Source organism: Sminthopsis crassicaudata, chromosome 1, assembly GCF_048593235.1.
Source record: "Sminthopsis crassicaudata isolate SCR6 chromosome 1, ASM4859323v1, whole genome shotgun sequence".
In the NCBI taxonomy this organism is placed as follows: Eukaryota; Metazoa; Chordata; class Mammalia; order Dasyuromorphia; family Dasyuridae; genus Sminthopsis; species Sminthopsis crassicaudata.
The window spans coordinates 581,560,156-581,581,744 of NC_133617.1; the positions used below are offsets into that span (position 1 = coordinate 581,560,156).

General features: G+C 35.4%; 1 protein-coding gene across 1 annotated transcript in view; it reads right to left on the reverse strand.

Moving 5' to 3' along the window:
- POC5 (POC5 centriolar protein) overlaps nt 1–20,769 on the reverse strand; it is a 56,981-nt gene extending 36,212 nt beyond the window's left edge. The window contains 3 exon segments of the mRNA XM_074282308.1: nt 1,264–1,405; nt 8,026–8,120; nt 20,422–20,769. Coding sequence (XP_074138409.1) covers nt 1,264–1,405; nt 8,026–8,109 — 226 coding nt within the window. The 5' untranslated portion in view covers nt 8,110–8,120; nt 20,422–20,769.
- Nucleotides 20,770–21,589: the final 820 nt, after the last annotated feature.

Consider the following 21,589-nt stretch of genomic DNA (forward strand, 5'->3'; position numbering starts at 1 on the left):
TGTAATTAAGGGATAATATTAAAAAAGTTTGCGCTTAGTTTATTTCTAAACCATATAGTGATAAATAAAAATTTCTAAAATTTGTGAAATTTCTGAATAATCCAATATTATCAGTCTAACAATTTATTTCATTGTGTTTCTATGATGAATCAAAGGAAAAGTTATGTGATACTACAACAAAATCTTTCTTTATTCAGGATTTGAGTGTTTATACACCAAAGGTTTAAATGGAAATAGATTTAAAATAATTAAACTGAAATCAATCTTCAAAAATCTCTTGTAAATTCCTTAAAAATTAAACAATCTTTATCATCCTATACTATTAAGGAATATGCAAAACACTGGACTGCAATTACATTACTAATATCAATTCTGTTCCTTAATTCACTAATACAGTTTTAATATTTTTTCAGCAACTTCAATCATCATCCTAAGAAAGCATTTACCAAATACCCACTAATCCCATAGAAAAGTGAAATATTTTCTATATGAGGAAAGTTAACTTCTAACCTGCTCACAGAAGAAAATTTTTATTACTAGTATACATTTTAAAAATAAAACATAGTTGTGTATTGGCTATGTTAGGATCCCACCTCAAGATCACCCCTTTTTCTATTCCTTTCTTTCTATTAGGATACATTTGCTTTCCAGAGCTAAGGCCTAGCAAGCAAGCTATGTCCTAAGTTTGGCAGAACAAAAATCCTTTGCACTAACTCTCTGGATGAATTTTATTACAGCTAAGTCACAGAATTGGCTCAAACCAGCCCCAGTTGGTCCTTGACCTCAGAGAAGCACCTGCAGGAACCAAGTTCTAGTCATAAAGTCCTGCTATGACTTTTTTGTCACTAGGCAAACCTGCCTCATTGTTGCTGTTATAGTTCATTGCCTGGTTCTTTGTCTATCCACTGTTATAAGTATCAAGGTTTAGCTTCACGGCTTTGGGTCTCTTCATTCTTAGAGAAGACCCTAGCATGTGTGTTTAGTTTTCCTCCTCCAATAGAAAAAAGAAGGCTTTTTGCCTAAAACCTTTGTGAACTATTTGGTTTTATTTTGTTTTTGATATTTAACAGTTGCTGTGTAATTTCTGTGGCTATTTGGTCAGAGTATACAATTGGTAACCTCTATGGCTTTTTGGTCATTTTATTTTCAGGGTTTGACAGTTAAGAATCTAATTTTATATATTTAAAATATGTACTCAATTATAAATTAGATCAGTATTGTTCACATGTGGCAATCTTTTATATTAAAGGTGTATTCTCTCACCTGAAATATGTGGCTCTTCAGCCACTACACTCAATATCCTGTCATCTGTTCCTCCTAATGACTTAGGATAAGACTGCTTTGAGGTAATTGTATCACTCTTTGGTGTCACCACAGCATATCGAAGCAGCTCTTCATATTCAGTCTATAAGAAAGCAGTCACCAATAACATTAAGATGTGATTATGATTTAAACAACTATTTTTCCCCCCTTGAGGCTGGGGTTAAGTGACTTGCCCAGGGTCATACAGCTAGGAAGTGTTAAGTGTCTGAGACCAGATTTGAACTCACGTCCTCCTGAATTCAAGGCTGGTGCTCTATCCACTGTGCCATCTAGCTGCCCCTTAAACAACTATTTTTAAAGAAAAGAGTTTTCTACCTCAATATTTTAAAATGACATTCATGATAAGATTTTTTCATAATTATCAGGGCTATATATCATAGTGAATAAATTTCTTTTGGAGGAAAAAAAAATATATATATATATATAAAAACCCACCCTAACTTTTTTATGCAACAGAGACCTGAGTTTCTGAATATCTACCTTATGCCAACTTAATGATGATACAAGCTAAATGTTGCCCAAGAGTGCTTATAGTGCATACAGAAGTGGCTTATCTACAGTTTGTCAACTGCTGTGGCTGTCAATACAATATAGAAAGGGAATAAATCCTCTTGCATTCTATACTGCCTTGTATGAAGCCAAATTGTCCTTTTTTTAAATAAAAAAATTTATTTATTTTGGGGGCAGCTAGGTGGCACAGTGGATAGAGCACCAGCCTTGAATTCAGGAGGACCCGAGTTCAAATGTGGTCTCAGACACTTAACACTTCTTAGCTGTGTGACCCTGGGCAAGTCACTTAACCCCAGCCTCAAAAAAAAAAAAAAAAAAAAAAAATCATTTTGTTGGATATTTTCCAATTAAATGTAAAACTTTTAAAGTCATCATTTAAACAAAAAAATGAGTTCCAAATTCTCTTTTCTTTCTATCCCTCACCATCCTTGAGGGTAAGCAATTTGATATCAATATACATGTGAAGTCATGCAAAACATTTCCATATTACCCACCCCATCAAGTCTTTCTTGAAAATAAACATTTAAAAGCTATGAAACTGTACTCTTTATGTAATGAACCAGACAACTATTTCAGTGCTTTGACTAAATTCTCTGCAGAAGTGCACCAAAAAGAGACAGTCAAAAATTAATTTAAAGAGTCAAATTGGCTTTACAGTACATAACTTAATTGGTAATCTGACGTATCTGGGATAGCCAAAGAAGCAGAAAGACAAAATAGGTCTCTGAAAAATAGAAATATGGGTGTCACAAAATTGAAGTATTTTACTAAAAGAAGACTCTCAGGTACTGATTCGGAACTTGCTTATAAAAAAAAAAAAATTAAAGCTTTTTATTTACAAAATGTATGCATGGGTAATTTTTCAACATAGCTCCTTGCAAAACCTTCTGTTCCAAATTCTCCCCTCCTTCCCCACCTGTTCCCCTAGATGGCAGGTAGTCTAATACATATTAAATATGTTACAATATATGTTAAATCCAATATATGTACACATAGTAATACAGTTATCTTGCTGCACAAGAAAAATTGGATCAAGAAGGAAGAAAAAAAACTAAGAAAACAAAATGCAAGCATGCAACAACAGAAAGAGTGAAAATGCTATATTGTGGCCCACAGACCTCTTTCTGGGTGTAAATGGCTCTTCATTACTAAACAACTGAAACTGGTTTGAATCATCTCATTGTTGAAGAGAGCTACATCCATCAGAACTGATCGTTGTGTAATCTTGCTGTTACTATGTACAATAATCTTCTGATTCTGCTCATTTCACTCAGCATCAGTTCATGTAAGTCTCTGAAATCATCTTGCTGGTCTTTTCTTACAGAATAATAATATTCCTTAATATTCATATACCATAATTTATTTAGCAATTCTATAACTGAAGGGCATCCACTCAGTTTCCAGTGTCTACACACTACAAAAAGGGCTGTCACAAACATTTTTATACATGTGGGTCCCTTTCCCTCCTTTAAGATCTCTTCGGAATCTAAGCCCAGTAGTAGTAACACTGCTAGGTCAAAGGGTATGCACAGTTTGATAACTTTCTGAGCATACATAGTTCCAAATTGCTTATTTTTAAACTTATAAATACTAATCTGGAATGCCACTGGCAGATTTATGGCAGACTAGAAGCAGTGAGGACATAGGAAGCATATTACTGTAAACAGGCATTTAAAAAAGAGAATGAAGTGATAACTCAAGGGATGAGACAGAAAATAGTAAAACAACAAGAACAAGTAAAAATTATGGCAGTTTGGGTGATTTAGTATATGGGTAAAGAACTCTATATGTGCTTGGGCTCCTGACAGCATTGTGGTACTACAGAAGATTACAATGAAATACATATTAATAACCCTAAGTCTTCAAGAAAAGATGAATGCAGGGAAGTGTATAATTCACCTTAGAAATATTTATATAAAGAGGGTTTGATATTTACTTTTAATATTTTAGAACAAAATGAAGATTTACTTACATGAAACAGCCCATTCTTTAACAATACTAGATAAATAAATTGTTATTATAGGAATGTAGTTTCTGAGTTGGAAGGAACTTGGAGATATAGGTCCATAAGGACACAGAAATCCCTCTGCACCATCTTTAGAAATTGGTCATTTGGCAACTATTGTAAACTTCCAGTAAAGAGGAATTAGCTAATGTAGCAGCTCCTTTTTAGACAACTTTCATTCATCATTAGTAAATTTGTCCTTATATCAAGCCAACATTATATTGGTAAATTTGTCCTCTAGGATCAAATATTATAAACCTAATCCCTCTCCCACGTGATAACCCTTTAAATATTTGAAACAGTGATGATAGTGCCACTAAAACTTCTCTTTTCAGACTACACATCCCTAGCTTTTTCAAGTGATCCCAATGTGACATAAAATGGTTTTCAGTCCCTTTATATCCTGGCTGCTCTCTTCTGAAAAAATGTTAAGTTTGTCAAGGTTCTTCTTAAAATAATAATAATGATGATAGCTAACATTTATATAATACTTATGTTATAAGTATTGTGCTAAGCACTTTACAATTATATACTTCATTTTTTCTATACTTCATTTGATACTCATATCAAATACCTGAGAGGTAGGTCTGTTACTATCCCCATTTTGCAGATGAGAAAATTGAGGTAAAGAGATTAAATGACTCATCCAGATTACACACCTACTAAATTCCTTAGGATGGATCTGAACTTAAGTCTTCCTGATTCCAGGTCCAGAACCCTATCCACTGCATCACCATGTGGTACTCGTCTTTTATTTTCGAAGAGGACCAAAATGACATTACTATGTTAGAGCTGAGTTACAATGTGTCTGACTGGGGCCGATCAGACCAATATGAGGTTGGAATGCTCTGCCACAGGTTAGACAGACAGAGTCCACATGAACATTTGGGGTGGGCTTTCCAACTTTGAGCATTTCATATTTCTTTTGGGCTAATTTAATTCTGCTGTGCTCATAGAGCAGAGCACCTTCTCTGATGAGGGCAGGCCATGCTGGGCCCTGTGTCAGTGTTTCCCATGTCATACAATCAATTCTAAAGTTTTTAAAGAGAGATCTTGGGAGTGTCCTTGTACTGTTTTTTTTTTTTTTTTTTTTTTTTTTTTTTTCTGACTACCTTGTGAGTGCTTGCCCTGTGTGAGGTCTTCATAAAATAATTTTTTTGGCAAGTACATATAGCATTCTAAGAATGTGGCCAGCCTACTGAGTTGTCCTTTCTGCAGTAGAGTTGGAATACTTGGCAGGTTAGTTCGAGAAAGGACCTCAGTGTCTGGAATGCTACCCACTGCACCTGGACCATATGGTGGTCAGAACTGAACACAATAAATATTCCAACAGGGCAGAATTTAGTCACCTCCTTGATTACAGATAATTTGTTTCTATGGGTAAGACCATCATCCTAGATTTTCTGTGCTGTCACACCAAAGTGTAAATTTTTGTTAAAAGTTTTAAAGCCCATAAAACTTTCTCAGACTCTTAAGAAGGTTTCTGGATTGTAGTGATCTTTTTGGAACAATGATAAGGAAAGTGGCATGCAGGATTATGAGGCATTATATATTGAATGTAATTCATAAGGCACAGAATAGTTCAATAGATAAGTTAGCATTTTAATTTTGGGAATCTAAGGAGTACTAGATTCTCATATCTTGTAGCTTTCTCATGCATTTATATATATAAAATAATCTACTAGAGTCCCCCTCCTAAACCAAGTAACCACCAAGAAACTGATCAGAATTTTCCAGGAAGACTGGTTGCTAATGCTCTATAACTGATTTTTTTTTGGGGGGGGTGTCAATAAAGTTGTTCCCTTTTTTACCTGGTCTTCTAGTTCATTCATTCTCAAATTCCGCAATTAGAGATCACTTCCTTCCTCTTAAGGCAACTTTGCTGCTTATTAAAGTGAAATATACTTGAAATCTTATAACTCACTTAAGCTTTAGTGAGAACATTAGATTTTTTTCCAGTTAAATAGGAAGATGAATAAAGGAAGAGGTCTCTATTTACATAACACTTTTATTTTCCTTATAATAACCTAATAAAGTAGGTCATATAGGTTGTATTGGCCCAATTTTACTGTCAAAAAAAACTGAGGACCAGAGGTGTGAAAATAACTTTCCAGAAAGAAATGCAATGAAAAATTGTGAAGTAAAGCATTATTCTGAGTTGGGCTCATGCACAATTCATATTTCATTTCATTAAATTGTCCAATAATACAGATCAATCTTCCTATTTTCTAAATTTCCAAATCAATAACAGCAACTATGAGAATAATTTCACTTTACCAAAGATCTTTCTACAGCTATTATTCATTGTACAGGGCCAATAAGGACGTTTTCTTACACAGTTGAAACCAAGTCTATGCATCTGTAGAAGCTGCAAAACTTACATGCTACACTGGTATAAGTGTGTAATGATAAAAATGCTTCCTTTTAAAATTCTATTTTGGTGGTGTTTTTATTGGTGCCATTGAGGCACTATTCTATATTTAGAAGTTTAGAAAAGTAAAATATTTTACATAAAGTCACATCCTCCATAGTCAATGTAAATGATCTTTCTACTGCATCCAGTGTCTTAGACAGCAGAATGTGTTGAAGGTTACAGCAACAGAGATCAGAATGTAAAGCTAGAACACTCTTAGAATTTGTGACATCACAATTTTGAGCAGTTGGTCATTTTTTAAAAGATTTTCACTTTCGCTAAAAACCAAAGTATCATTTCTGAGAAAGTTAAATATTACCTTCTTATAAATTTCTTTGCATATAATGTATTATAAAATTTCAGGACTCTCAAATCAACAAACATTAGATGCCTGCTATGCGCTTGCATTGTTCTAGATTCTCCCAATTTATCAGTTTAAGTCTCTAAAGAGAGAGAGAGAGAGAGAGAAATAATACTGTTTTTTGGGAAAAACAAAACAAGCAAAAAACTCCCTCTGTAGATATGAAGTTTATTAAGCAATTTATTAAGTTACAAATTATAGTAGTGGATAAAGCTCTACTGAAATGGTTTAAATCGAGACTCAACAATTGGATTGGATCAAATTTAAAAGGTAGGTGAATATTTCATTTTTTTAGGGTTCTTAGTGGTTTAAGGAAGGCAAAAAAAAAATTCATGTGCCATCAGTTAATGGGGTAAATTAGATTTTATGTGTAAATGAATATAATACTTTGAATATCCTTGAGATATCCCTTCCCACCCCTTCTTGTGTTTCTTTTCTTCCTTGTAAATGATGTCTTTCTCTCTTATCAAAATAAAAATGTTGTGAACTGAGGATTCCTATCTTCTCCAAGAAAATGGGATACAGTTACCACCAGAGGTTCATTCAATAAATACAAAGATTAAAATAAGAATTCTTTCCTCAAAATCTAGAAATCAAATGGGGCATTCCTATATAAATGACTATAGTACTAAGTAGAATGTGACAGGTATATAAGAGACGTTTAAGATAAAATATTGTGTCAGATTTACATAGGTTTGGCTGGAGAGGTGGGACAGAAATCAGGCAAGGTCTTTCAGATTTGCCTATCCTCATCAATGGAATGAAATAATTTTTAAAATTAGGGATAGGAGAAGAAAGCAGACAATTTCACACACAGGTACTTGGCTATAAAAAGGTAGCCACACTTTGGAGAGCTTTGAATACAAGGGAAAAGAGTTAATATTTTACTAGGAATTTAGTAAGGAGGTAGGTAAAAGATTATTCTTTAGAACAATATTGTTCATTAGAAAGATTACCTTGGCAGCACCATAAATAAATGAGGAAGTGGGAGAGAACTATTGGAAGAAAGAGAACTATTATTTTTGATCAAGCAAAAAGTCATTAAGGCCTGAATTACAGAAGTAACAGTGGAAAGAAGGGGACAGATAATATTGCTGAATTAGAATGGAATCAACATATTGCCCTGCACCTCTTTTCATATATGCCTACTTTTCTCCCTCTTGTTTTAAAAAGGACAACAGTTTCTCTTGTCTGTATAGTAGGGTAAAGCTCTCCCCCAATAAATAATCCCAATAAAGTGGGATTATTGCCACTATGCCAAACACAATACCTATTCCAAATATAAGATGCCATGATAAAAGTACTAGATACCACACTAACTTAAAAGTAGGCATTTGATGAATTTTAGAATGAACACATTCATGATTCCTATAAAATCCATTAAAGATTCAGATGATATTAACTCTAACCTACCTGAAGACCTGAAGAAACCGAATTATCTGGATCAACGTCTCTTGGCAGATCTGTAGCTGAGGTTTTCTCTTCATCTGAGGACATTCTTTATAATACTGTAAAAGAAGAGATTAAACTTCCTCTGTAAGTAAAATATTTTCAGTTATGTGCAGTAAAATTCTAAATAAAAATTCCTATTTATGACAACAAAAGTTAAAAAACAAATATTTATTATGCACAAAACACATTGCTAGATTCTAAGAAGGGGAAACAGGATTATTAGAAGCCAAAGAGATCAGTAGGCAGAACAAAGGAAGGAAAGCACTTTAGGGATGGGAAACAGAGAAAATGCTAACAGCCAAGAGATGGTCCCTTATTTATGGAATATCTAAGAGGCTAGGATCACTGGATGAAAAAGAATGTATCAAAGAATTATAAAGAACTTTGAAGGCCAAACACAGTATTTTGTTTTTGCTCATGAAGACAATAGAAAGTCACTAAAGTTTATTGACTAAGGAATGACATGATTGGAGTTGAGCTTTATGTAAATCACTTTAGTGGCTGAGTGGAAGATGAATTGGAGTAGGGAGAGATTTGAATGAGGCTGGCAGATCCCTGAGCAGGTTATTGCAAGGGTTCAGGAATGAGGTGATGAGGTCTTGTACTAGAGGGTAGTAGTGTCAGAGGACAGAGGGGGTACCTATACAAGCAATGTTGCAAAAGTGGAATTAACAGGTCTTGGCAACAAATTGGATAGGATGGGATGAGAGATAGTAAAGAATCCAGCAGAGATTAAGGGTTTGGGAGATGGTCTTGCTCTTTCTATTAACAGGGAAGATAGGAGGTAGGCAGAGTTTAGGGAGAAAGATAATATAAATTCCATTTTGGGCACGTTGAGTTTAAGATGTCTACTTAACATCCTGTCCAAAATGTTTTAAAAGGCATTTAGAGATGAGAAATTGAAGGTTTGGGTAGGTAGATTTGAGCATTAATCAGAATAGAGATGGTAATTAAATCCATAGAAGCTGATGAAATCACCAAGTAGTACAAAGAAAGAAGAGAGTCAGGACAGAACACTGATAGACAACTATGATTAAAGGGCGTGATCTAGAAGAGGATCTAACAGAGAAGACAGAGAAACAGTAAGTCAGATGGGGAGGATGAGAACCAGGAGAGGGTAGTGCCCTAAAAGTCTAGAAGAGAGGATCAAGGAGGAGAGAGTGAGCAACAATGACAAAGGCCACAGTGAAGTCAAGTAGAATAAGTATTAAGAAAAAACTATTGGGTGCATACTCTTTGACCCAGCAGTGTTACTACTAGGCTTATATCCCAAAGAGATCTTAAAGAAGGGAAAGGGACCTGTATATGCAAGAATGTTTGTGGCAGCCCTCTTTGTAGTGGCCAGAAAGTGGAAACTACATGGATGCCCATCAATTGGAGATTGGCTGAAATAAATTGTGATATATGAATATTATGGAATATTATTGTTCTATAAGAAATGACCAATAAGGATGATTTCAGAAAAGCCTGGAGAGACTTCCATGTACTGATGCTGAGTGAAATGAGAAGGACCAAGAGATCGTTATATACTTCAACAATACTGTATGATGATCAATTCTGATGGACATGGCCATCTTCAACAATGAGATGAACCAAATCAGTTCTAGTAGAGCAGTAATGAATTGAACCAGCTATACTCAGCGAAAGAACTCTGGGAGATGACTATGAACCACTACATAGAATTCCCAACACCTCTATTTTTGTCTGCCTGCATTTTTGATTTCCTTCACAGGCTAATTGTACACTATTTCAAAGTCCAATTCTTTTTGTACAGCAAAATAACTGTTTGGACATGTGTACATATATTCTATTTAATTTATACTTTGACATATTTAACATGTACTGGTCACCTGCCATCTGGTGGGGGGGGGGGGAAGGAGGGGAAAAATTAGAACAAAAGGCTTGACAATTGTCAATGCTATAAAATTACCCATGCATATATTTTGTAAATAAAAAATTTTGTAAATAAAAAAAAAAAAAGAAAAAAAATCATTGGATTTGGCAACTGAGAGATCAGTGGTAATTTTAGAGAGCTGTTTCAATAGAATGAGAATAAGTGAACTAGCAGTGCTACTCAAATAGTGGTAAATTCCAGAGTTTCTAGTTGTGCTATGCCAAGGCACACATTTTGTTTTAGTGATAATTTAACCATTTATCTCATTGGTCATACAAATTCAGGCTCTTAAAAACAGGACAAGGCAGAGAATACAGTCTTTCAACTTGAAATTAATCCTATATGTTGTGGATAGTTGTGGAAAATCAATGAACTTTCAGTGAATCCAAAAGTCAGTATAAGAAATTTCAATTAAGGATGCTGGAAATTGTTTCAGTTATTATTACATATGTCCTTAAAGAATCATGAACAAGGGGCAGCTAGATGGTGCAGTGGATAGAGCACCAGCCCTGAAGTCAGGAGGACCTGAGTTCAAATCTGGTCTCAGACACTTACACTTCCTTGCAGGGTGACCCTAAGCAAGTCACTTAATCCCAATTGCCTCAGCAAAAAAAAAAAAAAAAAAAAAAAAGGAATCATGAACAAAAATCTTTGATGTCTTTTATTACCAAGATCCATTTTCCATAGGAACTTTGGGAGTAGGTCAATTACTAACTCATAAATGAGTTGTCACATTTCCTTTTACATCATGGAATCATAAGAACACCAAATAAACTAGATTAATCTGGCAGTTGAGTGCATAATTACATATTTTAGTCTTGCCATGTAAAATAGTTAAGTAATTTGTCATAGATGTTCCTTTGAGTCAAATTGCCACAGGATTCAATTATGAGAACTCTTCTGTTCTCTTTGAGATACCTTTCTTCTTTTTCTGAGGGCACTGACAACTGCATGCATTCATTCTACACATGTTCAAGAGTTCAACGATTGTTTTCAGGTGACTATAATGTAATCTTTTGTGCCATAATTAACAATGAAAAGGTTTCAGAGAAATCTGGCAAGGACTTGGGTGAACTGATACAGACTGAACTGAGCAGGAGCAGGAGACTAATTTGTGTAATTACAACAATGTAAATAAAAGCAACTTTGAAAGATTTAAGAATTCTGATCACTGCAATGACGAACCATGTTATTCGCTTCTTGCCCCTTGAGTGATGGGCTTAGGGTGCAGAATGATAAGATTTTTGGACATGGTCAAGGTAAGAATTTGTTTTGCTTCACTATGCATTTTCTTTTTCTTTTTTTTTTATCTTTTCTTGGGGGAAGGAAATCTAGTCCCTTTTCCCTCTTATCTCTAAAAAAAAAAACAAAACAAAAAAAAAACCAGGAAAACCCCCCCCAGAAATCAATATAGACTAACAAGATGGCTTTTAAAATTAACATGCTGATTTAGTATATAAAATTTCCTTAAAAGAAAAAGGAGTATGTAATAGAATGTTTCATGTACAACCTTCTTTTCCTATGCTACATTGTACATGAAAATGCTCATTTTATTTGGCCTTTGTTAATTTAAGAATTAAAAAAATAATTATTAATCATCATTTTCAACAACTATTCATTAGTGGAAACTAGTATGGCAGAAACTAGGCAGTGACCCACACTTAAAACTGTATACCAAGATAAGGTCAAAATGGGTTCATGATCTAGGCATAAAGAATGAGATTATAAATAAATTAGAAGAACATAGGATAGTTTACCTCTCAGACCTATGGAGGAAGGAATTTGTGACCAAAGAAGAACTAGAGATCATTATTGATCACAAAATAGATAATTTTGATAATATTAAGTTAAAAAGGTTTTGTACAAACAAAACTAATGCAGACAAGATTAGAAGGAAAGCAATAAATTGGGAAAACATTTTTACAGTTAAAGGTTCTGATAAAGGCCTCATTTCCAAAATATATAGAGACTACACGTCTCAGATTGGCTAAGATGACAGGAAAAGATAATGACGAATGTTGGAGGGAATGCAGGAAAACTGCAACACTGATGCATTGTTGGTGGAGTTGTGAATGGATCCAACCATTCTGAAGAGCAATTTGGAACTATGCTCAAAAAGTTATCAAACTGTACATATTCTTTGAACCATCAGTGTTTGTACTGGGCTTATATCCCAGAGATCTTAAAGGAGGGAAAGGGACCTGTATGTGCAAAAATGTTTGTGGCAGCCCTCTTTGTAGTAGCTAGAAACTGGAAACTGAGCGGATACCCATCAATTGGAGAATGGCTGGGCAAATTGTGGTATATGAATGTTATTGAATATTATTGTTCTATAAGAAATGACCAACAGGATGATGTTAGAGAGGCCTGGAGAGACTTACATGAACTGATGCTAAGTGAAATAAATAGAACCAGGAGATCATTATACACGGCAACAAGACTATAAGATGATCAATTCTGATGGACATGGCTCTCTTCAACAATGAAATGATTCAAATCAGTTCCAATTGTTCAGTAATGAAGCCATCTAACCCAGAGAGAGGACTGTGGCAACTGAATGTGGACCACAACTCTTTCTGTTGTTGTTTGCTTGCATTTTTGTTTTCCTTCTCAGGTTTTTTTTTTCTTTTTTCTTTCTAGATCCAATTTTTCTTGTGCAGCAAAATAATTGTATGAATATGTATATATATATATAGGATTTAACATATATTTGAACATATCTAACATATATTGGACTACCAGTCATTTAGGGGAAAAGGAGGGGAAATTTGGAACAGAAGGTTTTGCAAAGGTCAGTGTTGAAAAATTAACCAAGTATATATTTTGTAAATAAAAAGCTATAATAAAAACAAAACAAAACAAAACAACTGTTCATTAGGAAATATACCACAGCTCATTTGGTTCACTGTCAACTTTCTTAAAAAGCATTTTTAGTTGATATTTCTTCATTTCTACTCTACCTACTAGCACAGTTAAAAGGGATTTCAGCAGCTATCCAATTCATCCCACAGAAGGAATCCCACTATAACAGACCTCACAAATGGTCTTCAGTCTTCCTAGAGAACACCAGTAAGATGGTATCTATGAAAATAAAAAGAACACAGAAACAAGAGACAGAGAGGACTTGGGAGTGGTGATAGGAGGGGAGGAGAGCAGCCCATTTTACTTTTGGACACATCTAAGAGTTAGGAAGTTTTTCCTGCAAACCTAAATTTGTCTCTTTTCAATTTCCCATCCATTGTTTGTCCTTCTTCCCTTTGGGGCCAAATGGAGAAAATCTAATCCTCCTTGTATATGAGGACCTTCTGAATATAGGAAGATAGCTGTCATTTACTATTCTTCCTATTTCGTATATCATGCTTTCCCCCCTACTTTAGGAGGGCATTGGGACAAAGACTGTTTGGAGCATGGGATCCCTAATATAGGGAAACAGTTAAGAGATATGGTTTCCCAGTAGTGAAACTCATTTTCTAAATGAGGACTTTTTGCTTTACTTCCTGAAGACTCTCTACTACATGAGTGCAATAACCTTATTATTTGTCATATGAGGAAACAATCAATCTTGACAAAATGGTTCTAGAAAAAGAAAATCCATTCCAGGATCTTTGCCAAAAAAACAAAAAAACAAAACAAAAAAAAAAAAACAAACCCAAAAAACCAAAACAAACAAACAAACAAAAAAAACAACCCCAAAAACAAAAACCCCAAATGAAGTTACAAAAAAATCAGACAACACAGTAACAAATACCTATTAAAAACCTGTAAGTTTCTTGAGGCTAGGAACTATATTGACTTTACTAGACCAGGGCATGACTGTTTTCTGGGTCTTAGTAAAGTCATGAACTGTGGTCATGAGCCTTCCATAATGCCAAGCTTTTCAGGAATGACCTTGGCCAAGGAGTGGGGATGGAAGTGAGGGTTTTAAGCAGTTGGTAGTATAGGAGATATTACTGACAAATGTAAGGGAATTATATTTCTCAAAGTTCCTATTGGAACACAGGGGAATTAGCAGGAAGAGAAGCGATAAGGACACACTTTGCTCTATACTCCATGTGAGCGTCAGCTTTTTCATAGTATTAATGAAATCAGTGGACTCTACTTTATACTGAACTTCAGCATCGCATCACTTAATATTGGCAAAATCATATTCCTGAAAGATAGCAGTGGCTTTTCCACTGATTACCAATTTTGTATTCTCTGCCTTGACAGTATCCTTGAACTTGATTCCATATGAGTAGAATTACATTGGAACACATTAACCTTGTATCTGAGGTGACTGATGGCCACAATGTCCATTCTGCTTGAGGTGAATATATCCCTGATTACCAGTCACTCAAAGATTCACTAACTTTTACCATTTTCTCTGTCTATAGCAACAGATTCTGGTATTGAGTTTTGGAAAGGAGTTGAGAGCCTCAACCAATCCTCCTATGAAAATCTATAACAATCTGGCTTCTACCTACCACAAATGAAATAGTCTTTCCAGAGTTCACCAATTACCCTCAAATTCTCCAAATATTGCTTCCATTTTCATTTAATCTCGCTATAGTAACTAACAACTCTTATCTTGTCCTTCCCTGATTCTTCTTACTTTTTCTGCCTCTTAAATATAGTTGTTTTGCCAGTGAACTCTTCATTCTAATTCAACAAACTAATGTCTCTTGTATATGCGTCCTTTCATTTTCATAGCAATTACTCTAGGTCTAGTACTCTGCCTTTCAGGATAAGTATTGCAATAGCTTCTTCATTAGTTCAGCAGGATTTAATTTCTCAACTCTCTAATCCACCTGATACAATATTGCCAGATTTTCCTACAGCACAGTTACAGTCACATTATTCTCTTCCCCATAATGCCTCTTCAGTGTCTCTCAATTAAAGGTTCAAATTCTTGCACACAGCATTCAAGATCCTCTAAAATAAACTCCCAGTTTTTTTTTTTAAGGCCCATCTCCTATCACTTCTTTAAACATACACATAAACTAAATTATTCATTTTACCAAATATGTTCCATACCTTCTCCATTTCTGTACCTTTGTTCATATTGTTTTTTCTGCCTAGAATGAATGCCCTCCCCCACTACATCTATCTAAATCCTATTATACTGTTTCTTACATGAAAATCTTCCCCAATCTCCGTAACAGTAAAAGATCTCTTCGTTTTCTAAATCTCCAATGCACTTGGTTTATATACTTCTTATACTACCTTGTACCAAAGGTACTAATTAGTACAAAGGTCTACTAATAAAATGCCTTGTTTTATTTTTTCAAAAGTGAATTAACCAGTTGATAACTTTTCTTTATGTGCCAGCCATCTTTAAATATTTGCTAATCCCATTTTCATAAGGAAGATTAATCTGGGCAGTATGCTGGATATCTCTGATTTCATTCCCTCCTGCCTCCTTTGTGATCTCATTCCCATCAATCATACTCTCCTCTTTCCCTCTCTCTCTCTCTTATCCCTGTCCTGAATTCTTCTCTCTCTTACTTAAAAATATGGTTGTTTTTCACCTATCCTAAAAAAAGTTTTTCCTTCACCCTATTGTAATATCCCACTGCTGCTAAATTTATAGAAAAAGCAGACTATACTGGCTGCATCTACTTTCTCACTACTTTATTATCCTTCAGTGCCATGAAATCTCACTCCTATATCTATGACAAGAGAAATTACCCTCTCCAAGATCAATAATGACCTCATCACCATATCTATTGGTCTATTTTTTTTTTTCCTATTCTCATCCCTGGCTTCTCTCCTTGTAATAATAGCTAATACTTATATAAAATATTTACTATGTACCAGTCATTTTAATCCTTTAATCTCTTTGGGATAACAGACCCACTAAAGACACTGCTGGATCAAAGGGTGTGTACAGTTTAATAGCCCTTTGGGCATGGTTCCAAATTACTCTCCAGGATAGTTGGATTAGTTCACAACTCTACCACTAATGTATTTTTTTTTTTAATTTTAATTTTATTTTATAATTATAACATTTTTTTGACAGTACATATGCATAGGTAATTTTTTTACAACATTATCCCTTGCACTTACTTCTATTCAGATTTTTTCCCTTCCTCCCCCAACCCCCTCCCCCAGATGGCAAGCAGTCTTATATATGTTAAATATATTACAGTATATTCTAGATACAATATATGTGTGTAGAACCGAATTTTTTGTTGCACAGGAAGAATTGGATTCAGAAGGTAAAAATAACAGTTTACACTCATTTCCCAGTGTTCCTTTTCTGGATGTAGTTGATTCTGTCCATCATTAATCAATTGGAATTGGATTAGCTCTTCTCTATGTTGAAGAAATCCACTTCCATCAGGATACATCCTCATACAGTATCATTGTTGAAGTGTATAATGATCTTCTGGTTCTGCTCGTTTCACTCAGCATCAGTTGATGTATGTCTCTCCAAGCCTCTCTGTATTTCTCCTGTTGGTCATTTCTTATAGAACAATAATATTCCATAACGTTCGTATACCACAATTTACCCAACCATTCTTCAATTGATAGGCATCCATTCAATTTCCAGTTTCTAGTCACTACGAAAAGAACTGCCACAAACATTTTTGCACATACAGGTCCCTTTCCCTCCTTTAAGATTTCTCTGGGATATAAGCCCAGTAGTAACACTGCTGGATCAAAGGGTATGCACATTTTGATAACTTTTTGGGCATAATTCCAGATTGCTCTCCAGAATGATTGGATCTGTTCACAACTCCACCAACAATGCATCAGTGTCCCAGTTTTCCCACAGCCCCTCCAACATTCATCGTTATTTGTTCCTGTCATCTTAGCCAATCTGACAGGTGTGTAATGATACCTCAGAGTTGTCTTAATTTGCATTTCTCTGATCAATAGTGGTTTGGAACACTCTTTCATATGAGTGGAAATAGTTTTAATTTCATCATCTGAAAATTGTCTGTTTATATCCTTTGATACCACTAATGTATTAGTGTCTCCCTTTTCCCAAATCCTCTCCAACATTTATCATTATCTTTTCCAGCCATCTTAGCCAATCTCAGAGATGTGAAGTGATACCTCAGAGTTGTTTTAATTTATATTTCTCTACTTAATAGTGATTTAGAGAATTTTTTTTTCATATGACTAGAAATAACTTTTAATTTCTCCATCTGAAAATTGTTTTTTCATAACCTTTGACTATTTATCAATTAGGAAATGGCTTGCATTCTTATAAATTTGCCTCAATTCTCTAAATATTTTAGAAATGAGGCCTTTATCAGAAACATTGTCATCTCAATAGATGCAGAAAAAGCATTTGATAAAAACTAACATCCATTACTACTAAAAACATTAGAGAGTATAGGAATAAATGCATTTTTTCTTAAAATAGTCAGTAACATCTATTCAATACCATCAATAAACATTATATTTAATAGGGATAAACTGGAACCATTCCCAATAAGATCAGGAGTGAAACAAGGTTGCCCAATATCACCATTACTATTCAATGTTGTATTAGAAACACTAACTTTGGTAATAAGAGTTGAGAAAGAGATTAAAGGAATTAGAGTAGGTAAGGAGAAAACCAAATTATCACTCTTTGCAGATGATATGATGGCATACTTAGAAAACCCCATAGAATCTACTAAAAATTAGAAATAATCCACAGTTTTAGCAAAGTTGCAGGATACAAAATAAATCCACATAAATCATCAGCATTTTTACATATCAACAACAAAATCCAACAGCAAGAGATACAAAGAGAAATTCCATTTAAAATAAATGTCAATAGTATAAAATATTTGGGAATCTATCTGCCAAGGGAAAGTCAGGAACTATATATGTGCAAAACTACAAAACACTTTCCACACAAATAAAGTCAGATCTAAACAATTAGAAAAATATTAAGTGCTCTTGGATAGGTCGAGTGAATATAATAAAGATGACAATACTACCTAATCTATTTATTTAGTGCTATACCCATCAAACGCCCAAGAAACTATCTTACTGACCAAGAAAAAATAACAAAATTCATCTGGAAGAACAAAAAGTCAAGAATTTCAAAGGAACTAATGAAAAAAAAAATCAAATGAAGGTAGCCTAGCTGTACCTGATCTAAAATTATATTATAAAACAGCAGTCACCAAAACCATTTGGTATTGGCTAAGAAATAGATAGACTAGTTGATCAGTGGAATAGGTTAGGTTCACAGGACAAAATAGTCAATAACTATAGCAATGTAATGTTTGACAAACCCAAAGACCCCAGCTTTTGGGATAAGAATTCACTATATGACAAAAACTGCTAGGAAACTGGAAACTAGTATGGCAGAAACTAGTTACTGACCCACCCTTAACACTATATAAGATAAGGTCAAAATGGGTTTATCTAGACATAAAGAATGAGATTGTAAATAAATTAGAGGAACATAGGATAGTTTACCTCTCAGACCTGTGGAGGAAGGAATTTGTGATCAAAAAAGAACTAGAGATCATTATTGATCACAAAATAGATAATTTTGATTATATCAAATTAAAAAGTTTTTATGCAAACAAAACTAATGCAGATAAGATTAGAAGGGAAACAACAAAGTGGAAAAACATTTTTACAATTAAAGATTCTGATAAAGGCCTCATTTCCAAAATATATAAAGAATTGACTCAAATTTATAAGAAATCAAGTCATTTTCCAACTGAGAAATGGTCAAAACATATGAACAGATAATTTTCAGATGAAGAAATTGAAACTTTCTAATCATATGAAAAAGTGTTCTAAATCATTATTGATCGGAGAAATGCAAATTAAGACAACTCTGAGGTACCACTACACATCTCTCAGATTGGCTAAAATGACAGGAAAAGATAATGACGAATGTTGGAGGCGATGTGGGAAAACTGGCACACTAAAACATTGTTGGTGGAACTGTGAACGGATCCAACCATTCTGGAAAATGCCCAAAACTATGCCCCCAAAGTTATCAAACTGTGTATACCCTTTGACCCAGCAGTGTTGCTACTGGGCTTATATCCCAAGGAGATCTTAAAGAAGGGAAAGAGACCTGTATGTGCAGCCCTCTTTGTAGTGGCCAGAAACTGGAAACTACGTGGATGCCCATCAGTTGGAGAATGGTTGGGTAAATTATGGTATATGAAGGTTATGGAATATTATTGTTCTGTAAGAAATGACCAGCAGGAGGAATACAGAGAGGCTTGGAGAGACTAACATCAATTGATGCTGAGTGAAATGAGCAGGACCAGGAGATCATTATATATAGCAACAAGAAGATTATACGATGATCAACTGTGATAGATATGGCTCTCTTCAACAATGAGATGATTCAAACTAGTTCCAATTATTTAGTAATTAAGAGAACCAGCTACACTCAGAGAAAGAACTATGGGAAATGAGTATGGACTATAACATAGCATTTTCACTCTTTCTGTTATTTTTTGCTTGCATTTGTGTTTTCCTTCTCAGGTTTTTTTCTTCCTTTCTAGATCTGATCTTCCTTGTGCAGCAAGATAACTGTACAAATAAGTATACATATACTGTATTTAACATATACTTTAACATATTTAACATGTATTAGACTACCTGCCATCTGGGGGAGGAGGTGGGGGCAAAGGAGGGGAAAAGATGGAACAGAAGGTTTTGCAAGGGTCAGTGTTGAAAAATTACCCATGCATATGTTTTGTAAATAAAAATCTATTTTAAAAAAATGTTGGATGTAATTTTTTTCTCCTAATTTTCTATTTCCCTCCCAATCTTGGCTACATTGGTTTAAATTTAATATAATCAAAATTAGCCCTTTGCATTAAGTTTTTCTTTTGCCAGGAATTCCTCCCTTCTCCACAGATTTGCTCTCATTTGCTATATTATCACCTTTATGTCAGGAACCCATTTAGACCTTATCTTGGTACAGGGTGTTAGGTGCTGGTCAATGCCTAGAAACTCAAAATTTAAAAAAAAAATGCTAAAAAAAGACAAAATATATTTTGGTAACTTTCAATATAATTGATTTCCTTTCACCAGCTGCCAAAAAGGTCCGTGACACCAAAAAAAGTTTAGAGTTCCAGTCCTAAAAACCGAGACAAGAAGAAAAACTAACTTTAAGGTAGTAACTGAGAAACAAGGATTGCTAGCAATTTAAACAGACGAAGAAGGAAGGGCGGGGGGGGGGGGGTGGGGGGGGCCGGGGGGGGATTTAAAGAAAACTCATCCGCCGCGAGGTGACATCATCACTTTCCCCCTTCAGACCCCGGGGACCAGGTGGTGTCCCCTCCCCCCGATGCAGGTCGGAGAGGTGGGGAAAGGAGAAAGCGCTACCACGGGTGGGCAGAAGGGCAGCACTTCCACGGTCCGGCAACGGGTCATCACAGCTCCAGTCTTTCGTTAAACGGCGCCCAACAAGAGCCGAACTTTTAAATCCTCCAAAATGTTCCCCTGCCCCCCAGCCAAATAGCCGGCCAGATCCCGCTCGGGGGCTCTGGACCACGCACCTGTCACCGCTGGCTCGTGACCTCCGGTTTCTAGTCCGGCCAGCTCCGCAGTAGACCGGCTTTTACTCTAGGATAGTCCCGGGCCCCGGTAGCCTGACAGTTTCAAACCGCTTGGAGGAGTTAAGGAGGATCCTGTCGGTTGGCTCTGTGCTTTCAGTAAAATGTCGTCTGATTGGCTGTTTTCTTCAGGGGCGGTGTCTTCTTGATTCCTTTTTAATACTTAGCCCGGTCTCTACCAATTAAGAAAGGGAGTGTGAACGCGAAGGGGTGGGGTCTAGAGTTCCCGGATCCCAAGCGTTACTAAGGAAGCTCTGAAGTGTCTTTAGGAGCATGGATGATCTCGCTACTGAGCATGCGCAGTCTAGTTCTTTAAGAGCGTTCTTTCTAGACACTCCGGGCTTCGCTAAATGAGGTCTTTGCTGTCTCCTCTTGGTGTGACTGGGAGGAGCTTAAGGAAAGCGGAAATGGGGAAGACGGGTCTCTCACACGACGTGTACGACCGTACGAAGGCTTGCCTCAGTTTAAGGAAACTTAAACTTAAGGAAACTCGTCTGTCAGACGAGAGGGTTGAACTAGATTCATGAGTCCGTAGATGTGTGAGAGGACGAATGGTGCGGTCAATAGACCTGGCCCCGGGGTCTGAGAGACTGCATTGTCCGTGGAGTCTTTGGTTTCCTCACTTGTAAAATGAGGGAATTGGATTCATGTCCTGTGAGCTTTAAATCTAAGTCTTGAGTTCAAGTCCTCCCCTCTTTTGAATAATTGAATAATTTGAATAATTGAATAATTCTGACTGTGGGACCTTATGGCGTCTCAGTGTCCCAGACAACTCTGAAATTATAAATTGCACCACAGTTTGGATCTGCATCGGTAGAGGGAATTTCCTAAACTGATGAAATTGGGTCCAGTCCGAAAAAAAAGTACAAGTTAATTATGGCTTTTAAATTCAACTAAATTTGACAACTAATGAAATCAGGTCAGTCCTTAAAAAAAAAAAATACGAGTAAGGCTTTTAAATTCGGTTATATTTGAGAACTAATGGAAAGTCCAATCCCTAACAAACAGCATAAGCAAGGCTTTTAAATTCAGTTAAATTTGACAAGCTTTTATTAAAGACATAGTAGATCGGAAGCTTTGTGAGAGAAGAGACAGGACTTAATTCCCAGGA